We start from the raw sequence: 14,500 nt of genomic DNA on the forward strand, positions 1-14,500 counted from the left end.
GACCACACAGAGGCACACCACTTGATTCAACAGCATTGGGGGTCTCTTTGCTTATAGGAGAGCTAGGCTCTGGGCTTGGGCAGAGCGCCAGTCTGAACGGTTCCTCGTAGCTGCTCAGGCTGAGTGCGTACTTCTTCCACGGCGGTAGCGTTGGAGCCGCAGGGCTAAGTAGGCATCCTTGTCTCGTTTTCACACAAAGAAGCAGAGGTCCCAGAGGATGCAACGTCTGTCCACAGTCACACAGCTAGGAAGCAAGTGATCTCTGTGCAGAGGTTGTCCCTTGTGAGTTCCTGAGGCCGGGAAAACAGCTGCTCACTGCCCCCGTGTGGATCTTCTGACCCTCACGTGGATGGTTTTACTTACAGACAGAGGACAAGGAATTCGATGACTTGGAGGAGAGATTCCAATGGGTGTCTCTGTGTGTGACGGAGCTGAAGAGCAATGTGGCTGCTTACATGGATAATCTGGAGGTGAGAACCCCGCAGAGTTCGAAAGCCAGACCCACAAGCTGTAGAGGTACCAACTGCAGGGACTCTGGTGTGAGGTGTCAGCCAGGACGGCTGGCGAGTACACGTGATCCATGGTCACAAAACTGGGGCTAAAGACAGCTTCTCACCCCACTGGAGTTCTCATGGGTAAGGGTCAAAGATCCCCTGCACCTGGAATTACAGATGGTTGTGAGCTGCCACGTGGGTGCTGAGAAGCAAACCCAGGTCCTCTGCAAGAGCAGCAGGTGCTCTTAACCGCTGAACCGTCTTTCCAACCACTGGCATTCATCCATCTTTCTTTCTTTCTTTCTTTCTCTCTCTCTCCCTTCCTTCCTTCCTTCCTTCCTTCCTTCCTTCCTTCTTCTCTATCTCTCTCTTTCTTCTTTCTTTCTTTCTCCCTCCCTCTCTTTTAAAAAGATTTAATTAGTTATTATGCATCCAGTGTTCTGTCTGCATGTACACCTGCAGGCCAGAAGAGGGCGTGAGATCGCATTACAGATGGTTGTGAGCCACCATTTGGTTGCTGGGACTTGAACTCAGGACCTCTGGAAGAACAGCCAGTGCTCTTAACCACTGAGCCATCTCTCCAACCCCGGCCTTTTCTTTTTTAATGCCTTGATTTGAATAGGAGCAGGTCATTATCTTATAGAAAAACACTAATAGAACCTGTAGAACATGGCCCTGGCAAAGAATCACCCAGGGGGCACACAGATAGGTGTGATGTTCACGGGCCCCAAAGGAGGGAGATGCAGGCTCCAGCTTGGCGAGGCCCTTCTAATCCTCTAGGGTGGGCAAGAACAGAGCGGTGTATGTGCTTGGTTGTTATGTAGAGGGCCTGGAAAATTGCCTGGGAGGTCTGCTGAATTGGTGGGTTAGGAGTAAGACGGCCATGGTGGGACCTAAGCACCTGTCTTCATTGGTCCCAGGCTTTCCTCTGCTTCCGGCCACACGAATCGAGTCTGGACATTGCCGGGGGTCCTGCCGAACAGTACTGCAGTCTAGCAAGGGACCTTCAGCTCGAGGCCTTCCTGCAGTTTGTGAGTGGGATTTCTACTCCTCCCCCCGCCCCTTCCCCTCTCCTTTGATAAGCAGGTGGTGGCTCCGACAAGAGTAATATTTAGAAGTCAGGCACTTATACAATTGTCATATCCAGTAGGGAAGGGAGTGCTATTCCTGCACTTACTGATAAAAATAGCCCAACCGATGTGCAGCCAGCCGCACCCTGTACCAGGCGCCGTGCCCACCTTTTCCATTCTTGACCTCATTTACCCCTCGACATGTGCTTTGGGGAGAGACACTATTAATAGCCCCATTCTGCTAATGGGGGTTCGAGGCCCAGAGAGCGCCATCTTCTGGGTCATTTACACAGATGAGGTCTGAGTTACAAAGCAGCATTCTATGCAAAATCTGTTTCTAGCACTTTACATAATAACAACACTGGTTATTATGTGCCAGGAATTTGAGACCCTTCCCTGGGCTGCGCTCTGTGTACACTGCATACCATCCGCATGATCAAACCATAAGCCAAGACTCGGCGAGGTTAGAGCAAGGCTTCTGAAGCATTTCCACAGCAACCTCATTACCTGAGGAACTTTTATGTGACCTGGATATATAGGTATATATAGTGGGTGTACAAATTTCCTGATAATAAATCATAAGTTTATTTTAAAATAATTCTTTGGTTTGCATATAATTTGACTATTAAAAGTAGAAAATCTGTGCACTAATGGGATGATGTGCTGCTTCTTTTTAAATAAGGGGTTATATCTTGGCCTAATACTTGATACGGATATAAGATCTCAAGACACAGAACATCTTCAAAGAGTCTCAGAGTTGATGAATATTTTGATTTTATAATCATCAATGCTGGGACCATCACTTCACATAAAAACACATTTCAGAATTTTGGGTTATCATACGTTCAGAAAACCTTTACTGTTGCCAAATCTTTTCCAACACCCATGTTCATTCTCAACCCTGCATGGATTGTGATCCACAGTTTAGGCAGGTGGAGATTAGGATATGTTACAAGTTATAGGTTGTCAATGGAGGGGGCCTGGAACTCCAGCTCCCTGCCCCCAGCATCCTCCAAGCCCCTGCCCTTTGCTACCTCCTATCCCACCTCTCAACTTCTCCTCTCCCTGCAGAAGCAGCGACTGAAAGGCCTAGTATGGGACCCACTGTGTAGCCTGGCCAGAGCCCTGGTTGGCCCTCAGAACTTGATCAAGAAGCGTCTGGACAAACTCTTGGACTTCGAGCGAGTGGAAGAGAAACTGTTGGATGTGGGCAGTGTGACCTATGAGGAGGAGGCAGCCCGGCACACGTACCAGGCACTCAACTCCATGCTAGTGGCCGAGCTCCCGCAGTTTAACCAACTAGTCACACAATGGCTGGGCCAGATCCTGTGCACATTCGTGTTCCTGCAGAAGGACCTTGCTGATCAGGTCCTGCGAAGGGCAGAGAGCAGCATGGCCCTGGTAAGGCTGCTGGGACTAAGGCTGCGGTAGAGCATAGTCAGGCAAGCCCCTAGCTGTTGTCAGGGCAGAAATGGAGATAAATAGGCCACTGGGACCTAGGACCTAGCAGAGATTCTCGAGATGTTTCTCATGCCTTTTCTCCTTCCTTCAGTTAGTGGAGACAGAGGCCAGGCTGAACTCTAGGCCACCCTAGGTCATCCTGGGACTCGGGAGCAAGGGAAGTTGCTCAGACCCATCCCTGAAGGAGAGGACGAGATGGTGGCAGAGATAGGAGTCTACTTCTCGTCAGGAGTAGATGTGTCCAGCTGGGTCTCCTCCTGGTACTGCTAGCAGTCATTTCTTGGCGAGCACTTGTGGTCTGCCTGTTTGGCCCCCTTTCCAGGCAGTGTCTCCCTCAGCCCTCAGGCCAATCCTGTACATTATGTGGTCCTTTCATATTAGAGAAGCCAAGGCCCAGAGAGGGAAAGCGGCTCGTGCGCAGATGCACAGCGAACAGTAGATTTTTGATCCCTGACTGTGCAGTGATAGAACTCTGAACACGGGGCTCAAGAGTCTTTCAGAAGGATCTATCAGCTGAAGGCATGAATAGACTTTAAAGAGCGCTACACAAGCCACCACCACGAGCTGGTCCAGGAGGGATTGGCGGCAGTTCCACATCTTACTCTGGAATGTCTGTGTCAGAGCTGAATGGCTCATGAAGCAAGCCTTGGGAGCCATTTCCATGCCTTGCCTTCTGTGTTTCCCTGTCAGCTGATTCCCCATCCCCGACTCTCCCTCTTCTTCCGCTTCCTATCTCCTGACCTCCCCACCTCCCCACTCCAGTCAGCCAACTCTTCAATCCAGGGCCCCATGCCCCTCCCTCCAATACACTGCCTGAGTGCCACCGTGTCTCTTTCTACAAGCTTTTCAATTGGAAATACCTCCTCAGCTGTCCCCCAGGCCTCTCTGTGTCTGCCATTCAGTGACAGATGAACCCCTCTTTTCAGGAAGCCCCCAGACTTCTTGCTGCTCTGGAGGAGTGGGCGCTTTCCCGTCCTTACCCTTACCAACAGAACTTCAGACATGTTGCTGCTCAGTCCTTACCAGAGCCTGCCTTCTGCTGGAGCAATGGGGATCCACGTTTCCCTCAGTTGGGGACTGGGCGGCAAGGATATGAGTGGTCCCTCTTCTGGCCCTCATCAGTATTTTGTATAGGGCTCTGCCTCAGGCCCAGTGCGAAAAGAATGAATTTGACTGGCTAATTCTTTGACTATTCCTCCCATTTCTACCAGTCGGCAGTTTGGGTGGGCGGGGCTAGGAATGGCAGCGTTAGGGAGGTTTATAGCCATAGGAAGTGTATGTATGGCAGGGGTGGGGAAGGGGAGAAGCAGTGGGGGTGTCTTCTGATTGATTTGTGCTATAGATGGCCAGGGCTTGCCTAGGATTGCTGCCAATCCGCCCTTGAATGTATCCAGTGGGTCAGTCACCTGGTCTCACTCCTGCAGTGCATGGCAAAAACTGTCTTCTTTCTGCACCCCAAGAGAAAAGCCATGTCCATCACAAGTAAAAGCGAGGAGTCTGGCAATAACCCAGAGGGTGGGACACATCTGTTGGCTGTGGGATCTCACTCACTCTTGAGCTGTCTGATGAGAATGTGGGAGAGCCTTAGCCTTAACAGGATTGGCACCTCACGGGAGAGCTCAGAACTCTCTAGGTTATAAACAATATAAGCTATGCTAAAGTAGGTGGGGCACAGAGAACAGAGTGACCTGACCCCAGGAGGGGCCAGGGCTTGAGCACAGCCACTTATAGACTTGCACTGTTTGGATGCTGCCTTTCTCTCCATCTCCTGCCTGTTTGCCTTCCTGGCTGGGCTGGTTTTCAGGCAGGCTTTGTTTCTGTGTGGTGGTAGGCAGAGAAGGCTCAAGCCTGTACCTTTACTCCTCAGAATCCAAGGGAAGGGGAACAGCCATGTTCTAAGCCTTTGCACATCACATCTGACAGAAGGGCCTGGCCTAAGTCCCTTGTTCTCCCTTGATCGAATCACGGCAGCATAGGGGACAGGACAGTGGGCAGACAAAAAGAGCAACCAGATATCTGGGACTAGAGGGTGGGTGCCCAGGCACCCCTGGGCCCCTTCTCCTGCAGAGGCTCTGCTGACAGCATCTTCCCACCCAGCTGCCTCACTACCACGTTTCGGAGCCGGACTTCCGGAAGCTGCTGGAGGACACACTAGGCCAGAACAGCAGCCAGCTCCGCTTCGTTAAAGAGAGCTTTGAGAAGGTCCTGCCACCCCCTACCACTCAGGTAAGTGTCTCCTGAAGTCAGCTGTTCTGCAGTGGGGTGAGCTTCGTTCACTCCTTTCTCTTACTACTTTCCTGTTACTCATGGAAACATTTCTTCTTCTTGTCTCTTTCTGTGGAAAAAAAAAATAAACCAAACCCATATCCACACACACACACACACACACACACACACAGAGGCTATCTCCTAATCCACTTGAACAGCACACCTAGGCAGCTTGTGTTATTGCATTTTATTTTACTTTCTGTTGATTTTATTTGTTTGTTCAGATAGATTTTCATATACCTCAAGCTGGCCTTGAACTTGCTACAAAGCTAGGGCTTAGTCTGAGGCAGCTGTGAAGAGAGAGGGCTCCAGGAATCTGGTGACATCTGGATTTGAGAAAACTGAAAGTGCTTGAGTCACACATGAGAGGTGAAATCTCAAGCCAGCACGTGACGTCCCTGAAGGGACCAGAGGTTCCGGGATGCAGAGAAGCAAGTGGGGCAGGTAAAGGCAGTCTCCATGACTGGCAGAGGGCAGAGGGCAGAGGGCAGCCACTTAGGGGAGGCTACCTCCTGCGGTCCTCTGTTCCACCCTCAAGCTTCAGCAAGTTCTCACAAGGAGGCCATGCAACTAGGGGGAATGGGAGGGGACAGAAAATGCACACTGGGAACCTCCTTTCTGTTTATCCTTAAAATCTTTCTTGTTGGAGAAGCAGTCTATTATTCTTACCACAGAAAACAGTTGTAAGTCACGTGAAAACGAAGCAAAAAGAAGAAACAGGTGATCCTCTGCGCTGCAGTTTGTATGAGGGACACCCCTCTCAGCCTCCCTCCCTGCAGCACAGACCTCGGAGTTCTTCCCTGTTCTGGCTGCAGACATGAAAGCCGCAGAAGTAGGGTGGCTCTAGACAGGGGCAGTCCTGGCGGTCTTTGTGTACCTTCTCTGGGGACTCCCAGGTGCTGTCCTCCTCTGAACTGGTTGAGACTGGATGGATTTAAGAAAGAAGACACAGGGTCTTGCATCCCTGGTTTTGTGAATTGTAGTGACAGGGTTTTTTTTGTTTTGTTTTGTTTTGTTTTTTGCTGACTTTTGAGACAAGAACTCACTGTGTAGCCGAGGCTGGCCCTGAACTCAGAGCCGCCTTCCTCTGCTACCCAGGTGCTGGGATCAAAGGTGTACATTCTGGTTCTCAATGCTGACTCTGCATCAATGCCAGGGCCGGGGTCTATGCCCAAATGTCCCTGATGGACATGGATGTCTACCTGCCCTTTACCCAACACCTCCCCAGTCCAAAATAACCACATTCAGTGCCAAGAGTACACACAGGCATACACACAGTGTAAGCAGAGACTATGGTAATATATTTGCACATTTGGCTTCCCCTTGGTTTTACAAAAGGGAATATAATCATATTTGAACCCCATCTTGGTAAAACTTTTGCTGAAAATAGTGAATGGAAAAACAACGGAAATGCCAGGCAGTTTGGAAAGGAACTGAGATCCTAAATCTCTCTCTCCAGCAAAATGATAATTTCTGAGTGAAACTCTACTGTATGTTTTTAAAAAGGTTTTTATTTATTTTTATTTAAGGTTTTTATTTTATTCATTTATTTATACAGCGCTCTGCCTGCATTATGCTAGCAGGCCAGAAGAGGGCACCAGATATCACTGTAGATGTTTGTGAGCCACCATGTGGTTGCTGGGAATTGAACTCAGGACCTCTGGAAGAGCAAGCAGTGCTCTTAACCACTGAGCCATCTCTCCAGCCCCCTGCTGTATGTTCTTGCTGCACCAGTGCATCGTGTCCTGTACAAAACGTGCTCTGATGCCTTCCACACAGTAGGCGCCCAATACTTGTGGAGTGGAAACACTCTGAGTCACAGCTAGCTGTCCTTCATCCATGGTGTGCTAGGGGCTAGTGTGGTCCTGTATTGGCCTCTGAAGAAGCCAGATGACTAAGGCCTAATGTACCATGAAGCCCACAACCTTGTATGGTTCAAAGACCTGGATAAGGCATTTCCTGTGGAATGACTAGCTGGGGGTTATGCACAGAATTTGGGGCCCAGTGCTATCAGTTCTATAACTGACAGATAGCCACACTTGAATTAACTGAAAGTTTCTTCTAAAATGCCATTGGAAGCTGAGGGCCAGCCATGTCGTAGAGGGAATGGTTGTTCCCATCAGAATAGACCCTTCAGTGACAGGTAGGAACGGACAAGAGTCTCAGCTCACGTTGGCACCAGCCAACACTTAACACAAGCTCCTGTGTCTGTGCTCTGCTCCCTCAGCCACTCCTCCCAGGCTCTGAACACCAGCTTCAGTCTCTCCTGACCCGATACGGCCCCGGGAAGCTATACCAGGTGACGAGCGACATCAATGGGACTGGGCCTCTGGACTTGACACTGCCACGGGGTCAAATTGTGGCCCTTCTACAAAACAAGGATACCAAAGGCAACAGCAGTCGCTGGCTGGTGGACACAGGGGGTATGTGGACCTTTAAGCTCTTCATCCCCTTTTGGGAGAGCCAGCTGCCAAGAGCTGATAGGGAGGTATGGATGCTCGTGTGTGCCAATCTGGCTGTGCAAATTCAGGAGACAGGAGGCCAGAGACAGATGCAGTGGCTCAATCCGCTTACTCAGTGGTACTTGAAATGTTGATAAGATTCAGGCTAACTTCCCCATCCAGTTCCTGGGTGCTGTGCAAGTAAGACTAGCCTTTGAGAACTTACAAGCTATTGGGTGACACGATGTGTGGAAGTAACTTGAATAGTACCTTGAAAAATACAGATGGGTGATGAGAAGGGCTGATCGGATTCCAGCCGCACTCTCAGAATCTGGTTTAGGCCTGGGACAGTAAGATCTCTACTGGTCATGGCCTTGGGATGTGCTGCTAAGATCTGGGTTTCACGTGTCACTGGGGTGAAGGGAAGCTCTAGTGTGAGCCCAGGCTAACAAAATAGCCCAGCAGTGTCTTGGAAACGTGAGGGCTGCACAGGATTCTTGTTGGAGACCCGCAGGCAGTTGTTCCACTGTTCCACAGTGATATAATAGCTACTTAAGCACTTTTATGTGTATTATAAAAAATGCAGCTAGGCCACAAGCTCATGATTGTATTGATATTACTACATGGCATAAGGCCAAGCTTTAGAAAGCGAGCCAGGTTTTACAAATCGAGTGGAGCAGTGTATGGTGGGTGCACACCTATTATCCCAGCATTTGGGAGGCAGAAGCAGGAGGATGACCACAAGTTCAAGGCCAGCCTGACTGTCTAGAGAGATCTAGGGACCATACAGTGAGACCTTGTCTTAAAATAATAATAATAAATTTGAGAAATAAATAAAATAGAAAGTGGTACGGATGAAAAACACATCTGTGGGGAAATAATATGGAGCATTAGAGGAAGGTTCTGGGCTTTTCCTGCCTGGGTGATCTCAGGGAGGCTGAGCTCAGTTGCATAAGCAGGGACAGAGGTAGTGACAGTGACACAGACTGACCTCAGATTGGTGTGGAGACTGTAACTTTACCTGGGAAGCAGGAAGTGATGGATGTTCATGATGACAGCAGCTGGGCAGCGCAAGGGTAGATGCTGGCCAGAAGGAGCCCAGGACAGCATCACCAGTAGAAGGCTGTCCTGGTCCTGAGGAGAGCTGGGGAAGCAGCCTTGCTCTGGGTGGCCACCAGAGGGACACGAGCCGTAGTGCCACCCATGGGAAACAGTTGTCATGCCAGCTCAAGGATGAACTTCATCTGCCAGATGTTTCAGATCCCGTGGGCTATCCCAAGGGAGAACCTCTGTCCTGGAGGGGTGAGCCAGCAGCAGCTAGGAACAGTGAATACAGGTGGGGCGGTGGAGGGAGCTCTCGGGGTTCCCGAATGATCTTGTACCGTCCCTTTAATGCCAGGAAGCCAGGCACGCACATTTACTGGCTTTCCCCACCACTAAAAGGCTAGGAAGCTGACTGGCAGCCACTGACCCTTCTGTATGTTTCCTAGGACACCGGGGATATGTGCCAGCTGGAAAGCTCCAGCTGTACCACCATATCATCCCCAGTGAGAAGGAGCTCGGGGGCCAGACAGGCACTCACGAAGACTACTGGCTTCCAGCTCCAGAGCCCACCCAGCCCTCTGTCCCCACTGTCCCAACTGTGACCCAGGTGAGTCTGAGAGAGGGCCGAGGGCTTGCCACCCGTCATCTGCTTACACTAGGGCTTGGATCTTTCCTCTACGATTAAGGGCCTGCTCCTTGCAAGGTCAGGCTGTAACCAGTGAGGAGTTTTTATCCTGGCCAGGGGTTGGGACTCAGAGAGAGGGACTTCCCATGTGAACATCAGGGAGTCAATCCATCACCCCCACCAGCAGGGCAAACAGGAGGCCTCCATTCACTCAGCATTTGCCAGGTGTGGTACTAAATGAGAGTGAAGGTGACAGACAGGGTCCTGGTCCTTTCCAGCTTACACCCTGGGGGAAATGGTGATTGGATTATCGGTGTGAGTGTGTGAGTAGATGCAAAGTTCCCTGCTGTGCCCAGGTCCAGAGTTCCAGGAATAGAGAGTTGGCCAAACATACACTAACTCCTATCTTAAATTAACCCATCTCCATTATCTGTGTATATCTCCACGAGGCTGTGGCTTACCCAGTAAAGTTTTGGCATCCATCTCTGGCGGGGCTACATGACTTCTCTTGACTCCGCCTTCTTTCTCCCAGCATTCAGTTTAGTTTTCCCCCTCCCCCACCTAGCTCTGCTCTACCCTATCACGAGCTCAAAACAACTTCTTTATTAACCAATGGTATTCACAGCATACAGAGGGGAATCCCACATCCTAAAGGGTAGGATGTTGTTATTGACACTTGTAGATGATCACAATGAGGCATAGGGAAGTTAGACAGTAGTTTGATTAATGCTCCCCACCCTTTTTCCTTCGAGACAGTGTTTCTTTGGTTGACCTGGAACTCACTCTGTAGACCAGGATGGCCTTGAACTCACAAAGATCCACCTTCCTCTGCCTCCCTGAGTGTTGGGATTAAAGGTGTGCTCTACCATCAACCTCCCTTCTTATTGTTTTCTCAGGTTCAATTTTTCCCCTAACAAGGAGCCATGTTTCCCAAATCTCACTATTCCAGGTTTAACACTGGGCTGGACAGATAAGCCAGCTCCCTAGATCAGGGAAGGGAGAGGCTGCTGAGGCTACCCACAGACGTGGCTGTAGGGGGTTCAAGTACACCTGTTCTACCAGATGGTGGAACATACTTTTAGTCTGAGCACTCGAGAGGTAGAAGCCAGCAGATCTCTGAGAGTTCAAGGCCAGCCTAGTTTACAAAGTGAGTTCCAGGACAGCTAAACATAGAAACCCTATCACAAAAAAACCCTTGTTCTGAAATCAGGCAGACTTGACTGTTTAGCTATGTGATTGTCATAATTGTGAGTTCCTGACTTTCCTAAGTCTCAATTTCTGGGGAAAAAAAAATGGGGTGGCATTGTTAAAAACCAAAGCCTAGAAAACTGTTAGAACAATGATGACCACACAGTAATTACTAGCCACAGTGCTAGTGGGCATAGCGTCTTCAGGGCTAAGAACGCTTGGGAAGTGATGCACGGCCAGCAGTAGAGACTAGTGTGTGTGTGAGGACGACACCCTTGATGGACTGAGTTCAGCTGTCTGGCATCCTGACCATTTCCATGTCATTCCCGTGTGTTTCAGGTGGTGGCAGTGTACCCTTTTGTGGCCAGGAGCACCCACGAACTGAGTCTCCAGGCAGGCCAGCCGGTAACCATCCTAGAAGCCCAGGACAAGAAGGGGAACCCAGAATGGAGCCTGGTGGAAGTGAATGGACAGAGGGGATACGTGCCTTCCAACTTTCTGGCCAGGACCCCGAGCCCAGCTCCCTGGGGCTGGAGCCTGACCTCTTAGCACGCCCTTTTTGGAGCCCCCATTTCTAGGGAAAGGGAGAGGCTTCAAGGCTGTGTGACCTAGCAGGCTTGATGCAAAGCACATGGGGTGGGAGAGGAGCGGAGGGCACTCAGAAGGCAGGAGGAAGTGGTGCCGAGGCCTTACAGAAGCCTGGTGTGGGTGGCCACAGTGGGCGGTCCTTACAGAAGCCTGGTGTGAGTGGCCACAGTGGGCGGTCCTTACAGAAGCCTGGTGTGAGTGGCCACAGTGGGCGGTCCTTACAGAAGCCTGGTGTGGGTGGCCACAGTGGGCGGTCCTTACAGAAGCCTGGTGTGAGTGGCCACAGTGGGCGGTCCTTACAGAATACCCGGTGTGGGTGGCCACAGTGGGCGGTCCTTACAGAAGCCTGGTGTGGGTGGCCACAGTGGGCGGTTTCCAGCATTGTCACTCATCTGCACGAAGAAGCCACCTCCACGCTAGGACTTAGCTAGGACTTGCCACAGCTTGAAGCTGGTCCCACCTGTGCCTCTTGCCTCTTTCATGCCTGGGATGAATGTTGCCTGTGTACCAGGTAGCCGCAGGTGGGGGCATCACTGAGGAAGAGCTGCCTGGCTCAGTAGTCCACTTCCCACAGCCCTGCCAGGAGCCACCATTGCTCACCAGTCACCTTTCCTTTCTTGTTGCCTCGAGTCGAGCTACTGCGGACAGTGAACTGTGGAGAACCCTGCTCAAGGGTTCTCCTTGGGCCCAGGCGGTTCTCCACTGGCTCTGGGAATGGGCATGACCTAAGCACAGTTCTGGAATGTGCATACAAACTCAGAGGTGGTTCCAGGGAAGATGGAGATTTGAGGGTGGATTAGCAGGATGCGTGGGGCTGATGGCAACGGTGTTTCCCGTTGCTGTTTTCTTTGGACTAGGCGACAAAGGGACTTGGCAGTCAATCGCAGGGGAAGCTCTGTGAGATAGGTGACTGCTGGCTTGGTGGGTTCGGTAGGAGAGGAACAGCTTGCTTTCCCAGTGCTGGATTGAAGAACCAGGTGGACTAGGTTTGCCTCAAGGTCTGGAGGCAGCAGAGAACCGTTGTGAGGTGAATGTGGGGTCTTAGGCACAGGATACAACTGCAGTTTTCCACCAAGAAGAAACTAAGTCATAGGGTACAGTAAGGACGACAAGAGATTGAGGATGCAGAGGCCCCTTGTCAACCAGGAAGGGTGACACCCATGCAAATATGGTCAGTGGCATCAGGCTGGCCCAGTCCTTGGCTGGCCTGGGTTAGCAGAGTGAAGCAGTCCTGTTACCACCTCTCAAGTCTGTGCCAACAGTGCCCTTTCCTTCCTTAAACCCATGCTCTGCTTCGAGGTCCCGTCTACATGGCCTAACATTTTGAGACATGCCCTGTTAGGGGATTTTGTTTTCTATAAACCTAATGGAGTGTGCAAACTAACAAGGTTAGTTAACTAGATGATATAATCTCCTGGGACCATGATAAATGCACGGTAATTGTCTGTAGCTGGTGGTTGCATGACATCTGACTGGAGTACGGTCTAACTGGCCAAAGTCCCAGTGCCTAGTACTTGGTGAGCAAGGCATTTCTCAAATCTGGAAACAGAAGCCCCTTAAAAGTAGATCCTGTTCTGGGATGACAGACCGACTGGGGCAGCGCTGGGTGTAGTTACTACTGCACAATGTCCCTCGGCTGTTTCTTTAGGTCAAGAGTCATTGGAAGATCCCAAGATTGAAAAAGGTGACCCACTGTGACCTTTGTACAATTGACAGATTAGGGATCAACCCTCTTGAGCCAGAGTGTAAAACAGGTAGCTATTTCAGCGTTTTCAGGACGACATCTGTTTTACAGCTCAGGTGTCTGTTAGCTCTGGCACTGGTTGGGCTCTTGAGAAAGACATCCTTGTCTGTGTCAGGTCATCTGCAATGCGCCTCCCCCGGGCTTGTTAAAGCACGAAGCCTGTCTGACGCAAGAGCAAGACTCCCCAGTCCGTTTCCCAATCTCAGGCTCACTCAAAGATGTTCTCAGCTCCCTTTTCCTTTCTGTTTCCTTCTCAGCCTCCTGGTACAAAGAGGAAGCATGGACAGACAGATGGCAAAGCAGGACCTGTACCTGTAGCTTCCACTCATTTTGGTTGACAGCTCATTGTATGTTGAGACTCTAGCTGGGGTTCTTAGCATGGCTGCTCGCTGCAATGACCTGGGTAGCTCTACGCCGCAGCAAACCAGGAGCCCACCCAGAGACAGCTGATGTTTTCAGGTTGGGCATGGCCGTGGCCTTGGGCTTCAGCAAGGTAACCAGGTGAATCTCACAGGCAGCTGCCTTCAGGACCTCTGCCCTAGACATGCAGAGGTAACCAGCTAGACCTGGGGACAGAGGCAGGAAAGGTTAGGTTGTGCCCCAGCTGAGCTTTACGCTAGCTGTCTAAGCAGGAAGCTTTAGAGGCAGTTTGAAATAGGACAGCCTGTTCTGTCAGGTCCCAGAATATGTATTTATTAAGTGCCATTAAAAGGGACCTGAACAAAATTGGATGTTCTTGTAGGCATAAGGGAGAAAAATGAAATACACTTAGAACCAAGGCTATCTCGTGAAGGGGAAATAAAAATGTATTCAGTACATGTGGGTTATGGTTTCTCAGACCAGCAGTGAGATTAAAAGTCACTGGAGAGTGAGAGAAGGCATGCTGAGAAGATGGAGCGTGGCCTGGATTGTCTCCAGGGGACTCTGTGTAATGTGCCTTTTGCCCCCAATGCCTAGAGCCATCGCACTGTGTCTTATTTATTTCACTCTTGGGCTGTCACGTGCACACTCACAAAGACACTTGCCTAAGAATGGAACAGAACTCCCAGGAGTTTACATGGTATCCTTGTTCCTCAAAGTGAAGACAGAATCCATTAACCCGTTGAGATCCACCTTAGTTTAGGACACAAGGAGATTGTGTTATCCAAGGAGAGACGAATGAATCCTTGGTTAGTGTGATGAGCATGATGTGAACTGCTGGCAATAAAGGGCTTTCCGTGACTCCTGCCGCTGCCTAGTGTACTGTTCATTCACCGGTCCTGCTAGATATGGAAATGGCGCCTTGTTCATTCATGTTTTTATTCGAGTGTTGGCTGCACACCCTTGGTGCCTCCAAGATTTGGGCATCAATGCTAGGTATACAGGAAGACATCAGATAGATGAACTGTGTCATTTCTGAACTCTACCCGGAGTCTGGGTAGGGAGGTAGACAAGTCAGCCCCCGGTTCTGAGTATAAGTGTCAGGATAGGGATAGGGCAGAAGCTGGAGCCCAAGGGAGGTGCTGAGCTCTGGCCTGGACTTGGTGACCAAGGAAAGCTTCCTAAAGGAAGTGATATATGACTTCAGGCCCAATGAA

At 50.4% G+C, this 14,500-nt stretch overlaps 1 protein-coding gene across 2 annotated transcripts in view; it reads left to right on the plus strand.

Moving 5' to 3' along the window:
• The window catches only part of Arhgef37 (Rho guanine nucleotide exchange factor 37), a 28,420-nt gene extending 14,276 nt beyond the window's left edge, over nt 1–14,144 (plus strand). For both annotated transcript variants that reach the window (XM_048419275.3, XM_048419279.3), the window contains exons 6-12: nt 366–470; nt 1,415–1,525; nt 2,636–2,965; nt 5,123–5,251; nt 7,521–7,716; nt 9,225–9,385; nt 10,931–14,144. In XM_048419275.3, the coding sequence (XP_048275232.3) occupies nt 366–470; nt 1,415–1,525; nt 2,636–2,965; nt 5,123–5,251; nt 7,521–7,716; nt 9,225–9,385; nt 10,931–11,140 (1,242 nt within the window). In that variant the 3' untranslated portion in view covers nt 11,141–14,144. The remainder of the gene's footprint in view (nt 1–365; nt 471–1,414; nt 1,526–2,635; nt 2,966–5,122; nt 5,252–7,520; nt 7,717–9,224; nt 9,386–10,930) is intronic.
• The last annotated feature ends 356 nt before the right edge of the window (nt 14,145–14,500 follow it).

Source organism: Myodes glareolus, chromosome 13 (assembly GCF_982192425.1).
Source record: "Myodes glareolus chromosome 13, mMyoGla1.1, whole genome shotgun sequence".
Classification (NCBI taxonomy): Eukaryota; Metazoa; Chordata; class Mammalia; order Rodentia; family Cricetidae; genus Myodes; species Myodes glareolus.